We start from the raw sequence: 17,269 nt of genomic DNA, 5'->3' as shown, positions 1-17,269 counted from the left end.
TTTCATCTATGTTCATCGAGGATATTGGCCTCTTATTTCTCTTCTGGTAATATCCTTGTCTGTTGTTCCATATCCAGTTCTAACTGTTGCTTCCTGACCTGCATATAGGTTTCTCAAGAGGCAAGTCAGGTGGTCTGGTATTCCCATCTCTCTCAGAATTTTCCACAGTTTATTGTGATCCACACAGTCAAAGGCTTTGGCATAGTCAGTAAAGCAGAAATAGATGTTTTTCTGGAACTCTCTTGCTTTTTCGATGATCCAGCGGATGTTGGTAATTTGATCTCTGGTTTCTCTGCCTTTACTAAAACCAGTTTGAACATCTGGAAGTTCACAGTTCCCTTATTGCTGAAGCCTGGCTTGGAGAATTTTGAGCATTACTCTACTAGCATGTGAGATGAGTGCAATTGTGTGGTAGCTTGAGCATTCTTTGGCATTGCCTTTCTTTGGGGTTGGAATGAAAACTGACCTTTTCCAATCCTGTGGCCACTGATGAGTTTTCCAAATTTTCTGGCATATTGAGTGCAGCACTTCCACGGCATCATCTTTCAGAATTTGAAATAGCTCAACTGGAATTCCATCACCTCTACTAGCTTTGTTCATAGTGATGCTTTCTAAGGCCCACTTGACTTCACATTCCAGGATGTCTGGCTCTAGGTCAGTGATCACACCATCGTGATTATCTGGGTCATAAAGATCTTTTTTGTACAGTTCTTCTGTGTATTCTTGCCACCTCTTCTTAATATCTTCTGCTTCTGTTAGGTCCATACCATTTCTGTCCTTTATCGAGCCCATCTTTGCATGAAATGTTCCCTTGGTATCTCTAATTTTCTTGAAGAGATCTCTAGTCTAGTCAAGGCTATGGTTTTTCCAGTAGTCATGTATGGATGTGAGAGTTGGACTGTGAAGAAAGCTGAGTGCCGAAGAATTGATGCTTTTGAACTGTGGTGTTGGAGAAGACTCTTGAGAGTCCTTTGGACTGCAAGGAAATCCAACCAGTCCATTCTGAAGGAGATCAGCCCTGGGTGTTCATTGGAAGGAACGATGCTAAAGCTGAAACTCCAGTACTTTGGCCACCTCATGCAAAGAGTTGACTCATTGAAAGACTCTGATGCTGGGAGGGATTGGGGGCAGGAGGAGAAGGGGACGACAGAGGATGAGATGGCTGGATGGCATCACCGACTCGATGGACGTGAGTTTGAGTGAACTCCAGGAGTTGGTGATGGACAGGGAGGCCTGGTGTGCTGCAATTCATGGGGTCGCAAAGAGTCGGACACCTCTGAGCAAAACTGAAATGAACTGAACTGAATGTCTTGTCTGTCTTTGGTATTAGGGAAATGCTGGCATTGAAAAATGATTTTGGAAGTGTTCTCTTCTAATTTTTGGAAGATTTTAATTAATTCTTCTTCTTTTTTTTAATGTTTGGTAGAATTCACCAGTGGACTTGTTCATTTGGAAGTTTTGATTGCCAGTTCAATCACCTTATTTGTTATTAGTCAGTTCAGATTTCCTATATAGTGTATACAGTATACTCTAGTACTTCTCTCTTCAGGGAGAAACAGGGTAGTGGACATTTTTGCCTTCTCCTTCTGTACGTGGGCTGGGGGTATAGCATCAGAGTGTGTATGTGTAGGGGTGCTCCTATGTCCATTAAGAAGTGCTTAACTGACAGTCACAATTTGTGGGACTCATTAATGGAAGTGCTATTGACTAACAGTGTCAAGTAGTTTGGAAACCTGTTCCCTGGGTGTTAACTGCAAAAACTGTTGTGCAGACATGTGTATAAGCTTCCAGCAGGCAATACTGGTGATTTGGATTAGGCGACAGGGAGATGCTAGAGGAGGAGACTGCTGGCATTCCAAGTCTCTGGGCAGGATTAAATCAGAAACTTTTAAAATTAGAAGGCTGACCCTCAGTCAACAGCTTTTAAAGTATGCATATGGACTCTTTTCCAGGTAAGACAAGGAGATGAGCATTTTTGTCTGCTCCTTCTAAGAACTCCTTTGTTTGCTACATTCCTGTGGGGTTTGTGAATGGAAGTCTCTTTGGGTATCAGAGTCAGGTGACCTGGGGACCTGACTCTCAGGCAGCAACGCAAAAGCTAGGGTGTAGAAATGTGCACCACTTCCTTATAGGGATAGACTGGTGACTTGGAGTGGGCTACAAAGAGATGGCAGGGAAGGTGTCTCTCAGTTTAGGAGATGAGTGATTCCATCTGTTCCCTCTGCACTGAGCCCACTTTCTACCTTCAGTAATAAACACCAAACTTTTCTTAGTCTCCTTATTAACAGGGGAAAAAAAATTAAGAAAAAAAGAGAACTAAATTGCATAAAAGGAAAATATACATAATGTTATTTGAAAATATTCTCCAGATAACACAATTTATTGTCCATTACTATTTAGTGTCTCTTGACAAGAAATAGAGACATTTTATAACTCAATGAAACAGTCATTTTCTATATACATACTTTTGCTCACAAGGTAATGGTTGGGAATTTTTAAAACCACAGTTTCCAAAACTATTAGGCAAAGAATTAACTTCTTCAAAACAGGCAAATGGAGCACCTTGAGCACCTTAAAATGAAAAACATGTCCATTAAATTATTATTCTTAATGCAAATAAAATATTTGTCAATAAAAAGCTAATGAAACTCATGGCATAAACAAAAAAATTGTGGTGTTTGTCCTGCTTTTTTTTTTTTTTCTCCTGTGTGTATCTTGTCAATGGGCTTCCCAGGTAGCTCTAATGGTAAAGAAACTTCCTGCCAACACAAGAGACATAAGAGACAGCAAGTTTGAGGACTGGGTTGGGAAGACTGCCTGGAGGAGGGCATGGCAACCCACACCAGTATTCTTGCCTGGAGAATTCCATGGGCAGAGAAGCCTAGAGGGCTATAGTCCATGGGGTCGAACAGAGTTGGATATCACTGAAGAGACTTAGCACACACCCTGTCAATGCAAATAGAAAGAAATGATTGTCTTATCTGATAGAAAATAGAAAATGATTACCTCTATCGTAGAAAATGTATCTTATAGTTAAAAACAATTTGCTTACCCCTCCCTGTGGGAATGCCTCTTTACTAGTCCAATGTACATCAGGCTTGACCTTGTAACTTGCTCTATGTAATGAAATGAGCGATTTGAAACATCAGTTGGGGAAAAACCTTCAGAACTAGTAGATGGGGTGCCATATTCTTATCTTACTTAGTGCAAGATAAGCAAGATTTTAAGTAGAGGCTCTTTAAAGGCTCTTTAATCAGTTTGGGTGTCATAGTGAAAGCAGAGCAGAATATAGCAGAGTAATTGTATTAGATACATAAATCTCAGAGATTCAAGGTTCATTTCCATTTCAATAAACAGAAAGACTGGTACCTAGATGTGGAGTTCTACGGTAAAATTCACCTAAAATGTGGCATTGTAATTGAACCCTGCCAGTAGATGGCAACAGAGAAGGCAATGGCACCTCACTCCAGTACTCTTGCCTGGCAAATCCCATGGATGGAGGAGCCTGGTAGGCTGCAGTCCCTAGGGTCGCTGTGAGTTGGACACTACTGAGCGGCTTCGCTTTCACTTTTCACTTTCATCACTGGAGAAGGAAATGGCAACCCACTCCAGTGTTCTTGCCTGGGGTCACACAGAGTCAGACACGACTGAAGCGACTTAGCGGCAGCAGCAGCAGCAGTAGATAACAAGAAAGAGAGTAATGCCCTCTATGCAATGCTGAAACTTCTAGAGAAGCTATCTTCTCAATAATTTAAAGGTAAATAATGTCTTTAGTGAGCTTACTTCCCTGCGCTAGGTGGTCAGGAAACAGAATGTGTCTTAATTACTCTTGACTGAATTCAACCAAATGGTGCAAGTAGTCAAGAAAGAGATAAGGCAAACTCAGAAAAAGAATCAGTTATTTCAGAAACAGGAATAAAAGAAAATAAAGTTCATCCTACAGACATTTGGGTGGATGATGACAGGTGCTAACTGATATAAACTGGAAAGTCATTATGTCCATTTGGTTGTTCTGTGCCTAATCCATGGAGAGTGGTATTTTTTGTTTGTTTGTTTGTTTGTTTGTTTATTTGTTTTTTAGTGACTATTAGCCTGATGGATTAATACAAAGATCTTCACATTCTTGTTCATGTCCATGTGTCTATCCCAGAATTCTTGTCTATAATCTAATCTCTCTGCATCCAGGTTCACCACCAACCACCTTGGCCCTTTGTCACTGTCCATAAATACATCTATAATCCAATCTCTGAACAATTCTTCTTCATAGGAAATGAATGATCACATTGTCAAAATCTTTTAAGACATCCTCCCAAGTGAGACTGCAGCGTGGCTACTATCTTTTTTCAACTTATAAACAGTTACTGAGCCAACACACCTGTAAAACTAGCCTAGACTTATTCCTTCTTCATCCACCAGTCATAATGAAATCCCATTTTCCATTGGTAAGAGTCAAGGAGAAGCAAAGGTATAAGAGGGTAGAAAGACAAACTGTTCTAGATTTCCTGTTCATGAATTTTTCTTCTGCCTCTCTTTTTCTTGAGCTTGAATCTGGAGGAATGTATGACTTCTATCTATCGAACCATCTGACTTAAGGGATTTGATATAACTGAGCTTATGATGAGTAGTTCTCAGTGTATGATCACTGGATATATGAAAGCCAGATTGTTTATCTCTACAGGGGCCAGTAGTGTGCCCAGAATTGTTTGTCAAGTTAGTGCAATTTTCTAAAATGTAGCTAGAATGGGCTTCCCCAGTGGTTCAGAGGGTGGTTCAGCACAGCTTTGCTTCAGGAGCCCCAGGGAACTACCCTGCTATTTTCCTAAGAAGCTTGGTAGAAGCACCACATGGCATTTATTTTTCTCATAATCCACATCTATAGTAATGTGTCTTCTGTGTTTTATGATTCAAAATACAGGGCTGTTTGCATTGCAGCTTAGATATGCTGCAGGGGCTTATTCTGTTTTTTTTTTTTTTCCCTCCCTCAATATTAGCAACATTTCATGTCACCTGGTAAATGGAATCAAGCAGCAGTTCCCCATCTACTGCCTCTAGAACCCAAATAAGACTACCTTTGGGTACCGTACTTGTTTCTTTTCATATGAAATGCAAGATACACAGGGTTTGTCTTTTACTTTGCAGAGGGTGTCAGGTCATGCCCCTGATCACTGGACTCCTAAAACTTTACTGATATGATGGGTTCCTAAATATTCCTTCCGTGTATCTCCTGCCCTTTTGTAGCCCATGTATTTTACTTAGTCCTCCCACATTCTAGCTTGTTGTTGTTTAGTCACTAAGTGGTGATTGACTCTTTTGTGACCCCATGAACTATATCTTATATACTAGCCAACCAGGCTTGTCTGTCCATGAGATTTCCCAGGCAAGAATACTGGAGTGGGTTTCCTTCTGCAAGGGATCTTCCCAACATAGTGACTGAACCTGCATCTCCTGCTTTGGCAGGCAGGTTCTCTACCACTGAATCATGAGGGAAGCCCATTCTAGCTACATTTTGCTTATCTAGCCAGGTTAGTACAGAATCAGTGACAGTGTGGATCAACATGACCTTTTCTGGGATGTCCAAATCTCTTCAACCACATGTGGTTGAATGCAGCTATATTTTAGCCCTAAATTAATATCACCATCCATTCCATGTGAATGCAAGCTGCTTCTCTTTCTCTTTTCAGGTAGGAATAGAAAAAAATATATATATATATATTTGATATCATATATATATTATATATATAATATATATTTGATATAATATATATATAGTGACAAATATATATATATATATATATATATATTTGCCGAATCAATGGCTGCACTCCTATCACATATCTAAGGTCATGTTGATCTGCTCTGGTATAGTCACCACACTGGCAGAGCAGGTACAGTTACTTAATCTACTACTTGCTGATATTTGCAATAGATACTATTATCTTCCAAGGACCATCTGGTTTCTTCAAGGGTCCAGTTGGTCATTCAGTGCAGATATTGTATAGCCAACAAGTCTGCATCCTTTAGATCTTTAAACAAAGCACTAATTCCTGGAAGGACTTTCTCCATGGCCTTCCCAAACTGACCAAGGACCTAATGATGGCATTGCACAAACTACCATGATGTGAACTCCAATAATACACTCTAGGACTGAGAAAGAACTACCAAATGGACCTTTGAATCTAGTGGACCCATTATAAACTGAAACTTGGCAAGGGCTCTTAATCATTTCCTGACCCCTCTAAGTGCCCGCTTTCACGGGGAGACCATGGTGAAACTGGGTTCTGAAAATTGCTTAGAATTTGAACAGGGAATTATGATATTCAATAAGGTAATCATTTTTAGTCTTTCAGTCTTCCATTCTTTATTTTATTTGATGGTACAAAGAAGACTATACCTTTGTAGGCTGCCCATATAACACAATAGAATAGAAACTATATTCTATAATATTAGCCATCTCTCTGACAGTTGGTAAATCAGGTATCCACATCTGCTACTCTGTCCCTGATGCTTATTATAATAATTTTATCCAGCTGTTCCAGGCACTGCTATCTGATCTTGTTTTTTCAAGAGCTTATCATGCCAATTACCATCAGTGAACCTCCTTCTATATTATCCCCTCCTACCATCATTGCCTTGGCCTACAGAGAAGGCTGTTATTGAAATTAATGGTGATTCTGATACCCTTCTCACCAGCACATCCCAAGGCCATGGTCCTTCCTGTTGGGCTTAATTATTTGGCCTTACCTATGTAGCATGTACATTACAGAATATCCACTTCCCTGAGCCTTTCCTTCCTTTACTCCACTAAGTGGTACAGCAAGTCTTTCATTTAAAATTCACTTAGAATGGGCCACCATATCGTCACCATGCTTATTTAACTTATATGCAGAGTACATGATGAGAAATGCTGGGCTGGATGAAGCACAAGCTGGAATCAAGATTGCTGGGAGAAATATCAATAACCTCAGATATGCAGATGACACTACCCTTATGGCAGAAAGTGAAGAAGAACTTAAGAGCCTCTTGATGAAAGTGAAAAAGGAGAGTGAAAAAGTTGGCTTAACGCGCAACATTCAGAAAACAAAGATCATGGCATCCAGTCCCATCACTTCAGGGCAAATAGATGGAGAAACAGTGGAAACAGTGGCAGAATTTATGTTTTGGAATTCAAAATCACTGCAGATGGTGACTGCAGTCATGAAATAAAAGACAGTTACTCCTTGGAAGAAAAGTTATGACCGATCTAGACAGCATATTAAAAAGCAGAGACATCACTTTGCCAACAAAGGTCCGTCTAGTCAAAGTTATGGTTTTTCCATTAGTCATGTATGGATGTGAGACTTGGACTATAAAGAAAGCTGAGAGCAGAAGAATTGATGCTTTTGAACTGTGGTGTTGGAGAAGACTCTTGGGAGTCCTTTGGATTGCAAGGAGATCCATCTAGTTCATCCCAAAGGAAATCAGTCCTGAATGTTCATTGGAAGGACTGATGCTGAAGCTGAAACTCCAATACTTTGGCCACCTGATGTGAAGAGCTGACTCATTTGAAAAGACCCTGGTACTGGGAAAGATTGAAGGTGAGAGGAGAAGGGGAAAACAGAGGATGAGATGGTTGGGTGGTATCACTGAGTCAAGGGAAATGAGTTTGCATCAACTCCAGGAGTTGGTGATGAACAGGGAGGCCTGACGTGCTGCAGTCCACAGGGTCTCAAAGAGTCAGACACGACTAAGCAGCTGAACTAAACTGAACTGAACTCACCTAGAATGGGCCATCATGTTATTTCAATGTTTTTGGAAACAATCCCAGCAAAAATGTTTACTATCTTCTAGTATCCATGCAGAATGTTGATTCCTCAACCTTGGGAGAATGATTCCATAACAATAAACTCTCTCCTATCAAGTCTTATGGCCTTGATCCAGTCTTATGACAAAGGACTCTCAGATTCCAGTTCCATGTATATCCCTTGGTTTCAGTTGCAACTGCTAACTAGGACCTACAGCTCTGTTGGTGTAGAGCTCTGCTGCTGTTCAGTCACTAAGCAGTGTCTGACTCTTTGTGATCCCATAGACTGCAGCACACCAGGCTTCCCTGTCTTCTGGAGATCCTGGAGTCTGCTCAGATTTATATGCATCGAGTCTGTGATGGTTTCCAGCCATCTCTTCCTCTGCTGCCCTCTCCTCCTTTTGTCTTCCATCTTTCCATCCAGCTGGAAAAGACCCAGAATCAGGGTCTTTTCCAATGAGAGCTCTGTTACTCCCGTATAAGCTCCAGCACATCTGCCCTCTAGTTTAAGAGAGCTCTGTGTCTTAACTCTATTTTAAGTTAGTGGCCAAAATGTAGGGGAAGAAACTCAGGGGGATACATCTTGTGTGACAGGTGTCAACTATAACTTGGTGCTTGCCAAGAGCATTTGCTATCTGCCTCTGCATAGATGGAATCCTCTGCAGCTGCAGCTGTTGACATTTGACCTGCCCTGAAGGGAGTTCAGGGTGGAGAATGAGGCACTCTGTGCTCCAGGAAAACGGATGGAACAGGTCTTTAGATATTTTCAGGGTCTAATTTCATGATCCCAATCCTTACATCTCCTCATATCTAGAAAAGCATGAAATCCCTTCATGGTGACATCAGCTCCTCATGATTAGCAGAAAACCTTTTGTAAAGTATGCACTTGACTGCAGGTACTCCACCTTCACCATAATCATATGCATTGGCCTTCTCCCACTACATCTCTGAAGCAGTTTCTCAGAGCTATCTGAGGGGCTGTCTCCCAGGCTGCAGTCCTAATCTTGCCCCAGATAAAACAATTTGCACGCCCATATTGTGCATCTTTTCTTTAGTCGACACAGACTTCTGTATTATTTTCAAGCAAGGGGAACATCCCTATGCGATTGGGTGCAGGTGTTGGTATGACAGGGGGCAGTTTGCTATTTTATAGATTCAAAAGTTTCAGAGAAGTCTGGATGCTCAAAAGCTTAGGGGACATATCTTTAACTTCTCCCATCCTCAATGCAAGGTTCTCGTTTTCTTCCCAACCAGATCCTTAATCTGGCATAATAGATTTTATTGACAATTTAACCTTTTCTGGAGTTCCTTCAACTTGGGAAGTCTTCAACTTTCTCTATCCTCTGATTTTAACTATATAAGTTAATAGGGAGGCCCTTCCACTCAGTCTGAATTCAAATCATCCTATTGCAGGGAAGAGCCAATTCTGACTGCATGTTGGAACTGTTTCTTTGACTTGCTTTTCATTGCTTTGGCTATTACGAGTATACACAATGGTCTGCCTCGCAGAACCCTCCTACTCTGCCTGATTGTTAAACTAAAGTGCCTTTGTTCAGCTCATAGACAACTAACATAACCCTGCCCCCCTGTGAATGGCTGTGATAAAGAAGAGATTAATACATTCCTTCCACAAGCTTGTCATTCCTGGAGATGTTTTGCAAGACTGGTGGCCTTTTTTACTTTATTTCCTCACCACCTGTCTCTCTCCCTTTTTTATTTCTGCTTTTTTATTTCCTCACCTCCCCCATGTCTGTTCTATAAAAGAACCTGATAAGATGGTTATTCTGAAACATTAGTATGCTACCTTCTTGGTCGGCTGGCTTTCTGAATAGTCATATTCCTTACCTCAACACCTTGTCTCTGGATTATTGGCCTGTTGTGTGGCAAACAGAGCAAGCTTAGACTCGGTACCAATATCTTTTTGGCATCTTTTCCCAGATTCCAATGTTGCTTTGTAATAGACATCCAGTTCCATTGCCCTGGTAATTACTATTTCCCCATACAGTTCACTCATACCAGCTGATACAGGTATACCCTGTCACTAGCGTCCTATCCTTGTTCATTCTGGGAGCACATTGTCAGTTTCCACCAGTGATGAGGTGTTCATCGATTGCCTGTTAGTGAGTGATGTCATTCTGAAAATGTATCTTGTATTTTCTCACACTGCTGTCAGTAACAAGAGTTAGTGCATGGAGCCTCCAGAAGTTAGCCCCTGGATGAGATACAATGTGCAAATTATTAGTGATCAGATCATCCAGACCATCGGGAAATGAGAGGGAAGCAACAGGAGGGAGCAGAGAAAAAATCAAACTAAGATGCAGGCCCCACAAAGATTTGACCCACTACGATTAGCTAGCTGTGGCGATCAAGGGGGTGAGTTGGCAGCTGGAGGCTCTCTGATGACACTCAGCATTATTTTCCTTGTCCACTACAACTCATTTTCCTTTCAACATTCTATTTTCTTTCCTTTAACTGCACTTTGTACAATTAGGAGCTTTGTGTTTCCTTGATGTGTATGTATTTACTGTCTTTGTCTCTTGACTCTAAGCTCTGTGAGTACAGTAACCATGCACGTGTCCAACTTGAATATTATCAGCCCTGTGTACATACATTCTCACTATATATATATTTAATGGACAAATATGACTATGATTGACTCTACAGATGCTTTAGAAGTTTAAGTTTACTTAAAGAAATAATGCAGGAGATAAGCAATTATTTGTTAATTTGTATGTTTCGTATAGCCTACTATATGAGCCTACTATATAGCCTACAAGAACTGCTTTTTGCCCATAGTTTTTGGCAACAACAACAAGAAAAAAATGCCTGCTCGAGATAAGAACTGAGTGAATGAATCAGCTCACTTTAGTTCAGTTGCTCAGTCGTGTCCCACTCTTTGTGATCCCATGGACTGTAGCATGCCAGGCCTCCCTGTCCATCACCAACTACTGGAGTTTACTCAAATGCATGAACATTAAGTTGGTGATGCCATCCAAGCATCTCACCCTCTGTCGTCCCCTTGTCCTCCTGCCTTCAGTCTTTCCCAGCATCAAGGTCTTTTCAAATGAGTCAGTTCTTCACATCAGATGGCCAAAGGATTGGAGTTTCAGTTTCAGCATCAGTCCTTCCAATGCATATTCAGGACTTATTTCCTCTAGGATGGAGTGGTTGGATCTCCTTGCAGTCCAAGGGACTCTCAAGAGTCTTCTCCAACACCACAGTTCAAAAGCATCAATTCTTCGGCGCTCAGCCTTCTTCACAGTCCAACTCTCACATCCATACATGACTACTGGAAAAACCATAGCTTTGACTAGATGGACCTTTGTTGGCAAAGTAATGTCTCTGCTTTTTAATACGCTGTCTAGGTTGGTCATAACTTTTCTTCCAAGGAGCAAGCATCTTTTAATTCATGACTGCAGTCACCATCTTTAGTGATTTTGGATTCCAAAAAATAAAGTCTGTCACTGTTTCCACTGTTTCCCCATTTATTTGCCATGAACTAATGGGACCAGATGCCATGATCTTCGTTTTCTGAATGTTGAGCTTTAAGCCAATTTTTTCACTCTCCTCTTTCACTTTCATCAAGAAGCTCTTTAGTTCTTCTTCACTTTCTACCATAAGGGTGGTGTCATCTGCATATCTGAGGTTGTTGATATTTCTCCCAGCAATCTTGATTCCAGCTTGTGTTTCCTCCAGCCTAGCGTTTCTCATGATGTACTCTGCATATAAGTTAAATAAGCAAGGTGACAATATACAGCTTTGACATACTCCTTTCCCTATTTGGAACCAGTCTGTTGTTCTGTGGCCAGTTCTAACTGTTGCTTCCTGACCTGCATACAGGTTTCTCAAGAGGCAGATCAGGTGGTCTAGCATTCCCACCTCTTTCAGAATTTTCCACAGTTTCTTGTGATCCACACAGTCAAAGGCTTTGGCATAGTCAGTAAAGAAGAAGTAGATGTTTTTCTGGAACTCTCTTGCTTTTTTGATGATCCAGCAGATGTTGGCAATTTGATCTCTGGCTCCTCTGCCTTTTCTAAAACCAGCTTGAACATATGGAATTTCATGGTTCATGTATTGCTGAAGCCTGGCTTGGAGAATTTTTAGCATTACTTTACTAGTGTGTGAGATGAGTGCAATTGTGTGGTAGTTTGAGCATTTTTGGCATTGCCTTTCTTAGGGACTGGAATGAAAACTGACCTTTTCCAATCCTGTGGCCACTGCTGAGTTTTCCAACTTTGCTGGCATATTGAGTGCAACACTATCACAGCATCATCTTTTAGGATTTGAAATAGCTCAACTGGCTGGAATTCCATCACCTCCACTAGCTTTGTTCATAGTAATGCTTCCTAAGCCCACTTAACTTCGTATTCCAGGATGTCTGGTCTAGGTGAGTGATCATCGTGATTATCTGAGTTGTGAAGCTATTTTTGTAGAGCTCTTCTGTGAATTCTTGCCACTTCTTCTTAACATCTTCTGCTTTCTTTATTTCATACTATTTCTGTCCTTTATTATGCCCATCTTTGCATGAAACATTCCCTTGGTATCTCTAATTTTCTTGAGGAGATCTCTAGTCTTTCCCATTCTATTGTTTACCTCTATTTCTTTGCACTGATCACTGAGGAAGGCTTTCTTATCTCTACTTCCTATTTTTTGGAACTCTGCATTCAAATGGGAACATCTTTCCTTTTTCCTTTGCCTTTCACTTCTCTTCTATTCACAGCTATTTGTAAGGCCTCCTCAGACAGCCATTTTGCCTTTTTGCATTTCTTTTCCTCGGGGATGGTCTTGATCCCTGCCTCCTATACAATGTCACAAACCTCTGTCCATAGTTCTTCAGGTACTCTGTCTATCAGATCTAATTCTTTGAATCTGTTTCTCACTTCCACTGTACAATCATAAGGAATTTGATTAAGGTCATACCTGAATGGTTTAATGGTTTTCCCTATTTTTTTTTCAATTTAAATCTGAATTAAATGAGTATTTTTGTATGAAGAAATGAATAAACTACATCAAAAGATCGATTTTGACCTATTTGAACAAGTTTTGTGGAAATATTAGAGCGTATATTCCAAGAGGAAATTCATGAGTGGTTACGTCTTTACTAAGCATCCTTGTTTTCATTAGAACTCAAGAAGATGTCAAATGTTAAGTAACTCGGTTTGGTGTTAAAGGTTCACTTAATTAAAAAGAGTGTGGGAAGGACTCTTTCAGCCCAAAGAGTATGGCAGCCAGTCCCCCATTTCTGCTTTGTGGAGATGGAGCCAAGCTTTTGAGGTAGGGGTTGCAGAGGTCTGATGGATAATCAAAGTTGATGCTGAAATTGCAAAACAATCTATGACTATCATTCGTATTGGAAGTCACGCTGTTCATCAAGTACGTGCTGAAAGAAAACTATATTATGGTCACTAATAAAAGAGTGTGAAAGCTATCCAAGTGTCACTAAAGGCAGATTTGGGAATAGATGATGAAAGAGATGATAATCCTGTCCCTTTGTCAAATGTTAATGCAGCAGTATTTAAAAAAACAAAAAATGGTCATTCAGTAGCGCACCCATCACAAGGACAATCCTCATCATCCTGAGGACATTGAGAACAAAGAAAAGTGAACAGATGATATCTCTGAATATATGAACAACTTCCTAAAAGTTGACCAAGGAACATGATTTGATCTTACATTGGAAGCAAACTACTTAGAAATCAAAGATTTGCTTCATGTTACCCGCAAGGCTGTTGTCAATATGATCAAGGAAAAAACTGAGGCGATTTGAAAGACATTCAATATCAAAAGTGATTTTACTGAAAAAGGGGAAACCGAGGTATGCAAAGAGAACCAGCCATGTGAAGAGAAGTGAAATTGTGTGTCTGATGCTGCAACAGTGCAGCAATTATTTCAAATACTAGTTGCACTGTTTTGTTTATAATTGTAATATTAGAGACACAGACAACAAATGCAACAGAAAATCAATTGTATTAGCAGAATTTTGTCCTCATTGCATGTGTAGTTTCAGTAGAGATTCCAAATTTATGGCTCAGTTTCTTCTAGTATGATCAAAAGTTTCCTTTTTCTTTGCTCTGAATAAAATTGAACTGTTAGTTCTCTGTAGAAAAAATTTTAAAAACATAAAAGGAGCATGTCCTAGATTCAACTTATTGGATCTTACAGAAAGTGAATAAGTAATAAATAAATTATTTAATTTAAAAGTGATGCATTAAACGTTGGTCAAAAGTTACTGTGGCAAAGACAAATAATATTTTCCTCTAAAGTCAGGAACAAGACAAGGGTGCCCACGTTCACCATTACTATTCAACATAGTTTTGGAAGTTCTGGCCACAACAATCAGAGCAGAAAAAGAAATAAAAGGAATCCAAATTAGAAAAGAAGAAGTAAATCTCTCACTGTTTGCAGATGACATGATCCTCTACATAGAAAACCCTAAAGACTCCACCAGAAAATTACTAGAACTAATCAATGAATATAGTAAAGTTGCAGGATATACAATCAACACACAGAAATCCCTTGCATTCTTATACACTAATAATGAGAAAATAGAGAAATTAAGAAAACAATTCCATTCACTATTGCAACGAAAATAATAAAATACTTAGGAATATATCTATCTAAAGAAAGTAAAGACCTATATATAGAAAACTATAAAACACTGGTGAAAGAAATCAAAGAGGACACTAATAGATGGAGAAATACACCATGTTCATGGATTGGAAGAATCAATATAGTGAAAATGAGTATACTTCCCAAAGCAACTTATAGATTCAATGCAATCCCTATCAAGCTACCAATGGTATTCTTCACAGAGCTAGAACAAATAATTTCATAATTTGTATGGAAATACAAAAAACCTCGAATAGCCAAAGCTATCTTGAGAAAGAAGAATGGAACTGGAGGAATCAACCTACCTGACTTCAGGCTCTACCACAAAGCCACAGTCATAAGACAGTATGGTAGTGGCACAAAGACAGAAATATAGATCAATGGAACAAAATAGAAAGCCCAGAGATAAATCCACACACATATGGACACCTTATCTTTGACAAAGGAGGCAAGAATATACAATGGATTAAAGACAATCTCTTTAACAAGTGGTGCTGGGAAAACTGGTCAACCACTTGTCAAAGAATGAAACTAGAACACTTTTTAACACCATACACAAAAATAAACTCAAAATGGATTGAAGATCTAAACGTAAGACCAGAAACTATAAAACTCCTAGAGGAGAACATAGGCAAAACACTCTCTGACATATCACAGAAGGATCCTCTATGACTCACCTCCCAGAATATTGGAAATAAAAGCAAAAATAAACAAATGGGACCTAATTAAACTTAAAAGCTTCTGCACATCAAAGGAAACTATAAGCAAGGTGAAAAGACAGCCTTCAGAATGGGAGAAAATAATAGCAAATGAAGCAACTGACAAACATCTAATCTCAAAAATATACAAGCAACTCCTACAGCCCAATTCCAGAAAAATAAATGACTCAATCAAAAAATGGGCCAAAGAACTAAATAGACATTTCTCCAAAGAAGACATACAGATGGCTAACAAACACATGAAAAGATGCTCAACATCACTTATTATCAGAGAAATGCAAATCAAAACCACTATGAGGTACCATTTCACACCAGTCAGAATGGCTGTGATCCAAAAGTCTACAAGCAATAAAGGCTGGAAAAGGTGTGGAGAAAAGGGAACCCTCATACACTGTTGGTGGGAATGCAAACTAGTACAGCCACTATGGAGAACAGCGTGGAGATTCCTTAAAAAACTGGAAATGGAACAGCCTTATGATCCAGCAATCCCACTGCTGGGCATACACACTGAGGAAACCAGAAGGGAAAGAGACACGTGTACCCCAATGTTCATCACAGCACTGTTTATAATAGCCAAGACATGGAAGCAACCTAGATGTCCATCAGCAGATGAATGGATAAGAAAGCGGTGGTACATATACACAATGGAGTATTACTCAGCCATTAACAAGAATACATTTGAATCAGTTCTAATGAGGTGGATGAAACTGGAGCCTATTATACAGAGTGAAGTAAGCCAGAAGGAAAAACACCAATACAGTATACTAACGCATATATATGGAATTTAGAAAGATGGTAACAATAACCCTGTGTACGAGATAGCAAAAGAGACACTGATGTATAGAACAGTCTTTTGGACTCTGTGGGAGAGGGCGAGGGTGGGATGATTTGGGAGAATGGCACTGAAACATGTATAATATCATACATGAAATGAGTCACCAGTCCAGGTTCAATGCATGATACTGGATGCTTGGGGCTGGTGCACTGGGACGACCCAGAGGGATGGGATGGGGAGGGAGGAGGGAGGAGGGTTCAGGATGGGGAACACATGTATACCTGTGGTGTATTCATTTTGATATATGGCAAAACCAATACAATATTGTAAAGTTAAAAAATAAAAAACAAAAGTTACTGTGGCAAAGACAAATAATATTTTCAAATGCAAATGAGCATTGTAAAAATAACAACAAAGAACCTCATAAAAAGCAACATCTTGAAAACATAGCATAGAGAAAATAGCACTGATCTGTGATTCATGAGAGATTAAAGCTCTGTAGCTCTGGAATTTTGGTTGTCACCTAACCTGAAAGTTGTTACTAAAGATGAGTTTCAAATAATTAGGAAGATAAAAAAAAACTTACAGGAAATTAAAAAAATAATAATTAGGAAGACAACATGAAACAAGTACTGTGTAATTTGGTACAAACTATAAACCTTGTGTTACAGCTGGACAAATAACTGAAATTTGGTGTTCTGCTATCTTTACTCAATTAGCAAATGATTTTATTTGAATGTCACTGAGTAATTTTGATCTATTCTAAATTTAATTTACTTCTCTAAAAATATAAAATTATATTGAAGTATTATGAATAATCACTATCTGAAAAGGAGGGATATATGTATTAGTCATGTGAATTATTCTCAAAAATTGTTTAAAAAGTGAAGTATAAAAACAAATTTTAATCATTTGCCTGAGACAACTGTTATCCTATCAGTTCTTCAGTGAGGAAATATGATTCTATACTTTCAGAATGAAGTTCATTCTGAACTTTTTAAGTTTCAGGCCACTAAAATTAGGTTATGAATGGTAAAGTAAGAGAACGTTCAGTAAAATTATGGAATCTACTAACTTGCCATTCCAATCTCTATATACATAAACTTGGCTCTTAATTTGAGCTGTAAATATGGATCTTTTTGATGAGGAAGTTAAGATCCAAACCAAAAACCAAACCATAAGAAAAGGAATACACAATACTATCCTGAAAGTCTGAAACACTCCTACAAAAACTCATCTTCCTTCATTTAAATTTAATCTTTACTGACCTTGTGATTCAGTTCTTCCACTTCTAGAGCTGTGTGATATCTATTATATCTTAGAGAGGGATCCAAATTTAAGATAAATATATAAGACAGGACCCTCCAGCCCCTGCCCAGGTGCTCT

General features: G+C 39.3%; 1 protein-coding gene and 1 pseudogene across 2 annotated transcripts in view; one reads left to right on the top strand and one right to left on the bottom strand.

The window, feature by feature from the left end:
• Positions 1-17,269, bottom strand: part of LOC133240026 (disintegrin and metalloproteinase domain-containing protein 18-like) — a 104,881-nt gene that overhangs the window by 27,878 nt on the left and 59,734 nt on the right. For both annotated transcript variants that reach the window (XM_061404550.1, XM_061404551.1), the window contains one exon: positions 2,466-2,571. In XM_061404550.1, the coding sequence (XP_061260534.1) occupies positions 2,466-2,571 (106 nt within the window). The remainder of the gene's footprint in view (positions 1-2,465; positions 2,572-17,269) is intronic.
• On the top strand, positions 10,096-13,866 carry LOC133239745 (S-phase kinase-associated protein 1-like; annotated as a pseudogene).

This window comes from Bos javanicus, chromosome 27, assembly GCF_032452875.1.
Source record: "Bos javanicus breed banteng chromosome 27, ARS-OSU_banteng_1.0, whole genome shotgun sequence".
Taxonomy (NCBI): Eukaryota; Metazoa; Chordata; class Mammalia; order Artiodactyla; family Bovidae; genus Bos; species Bos javanicus.
The sequence above is the reverse complement of the archived record's forward strand: the minus strand, read 5'-3'. Positions and strand labels throughout refer to the sequence as shown.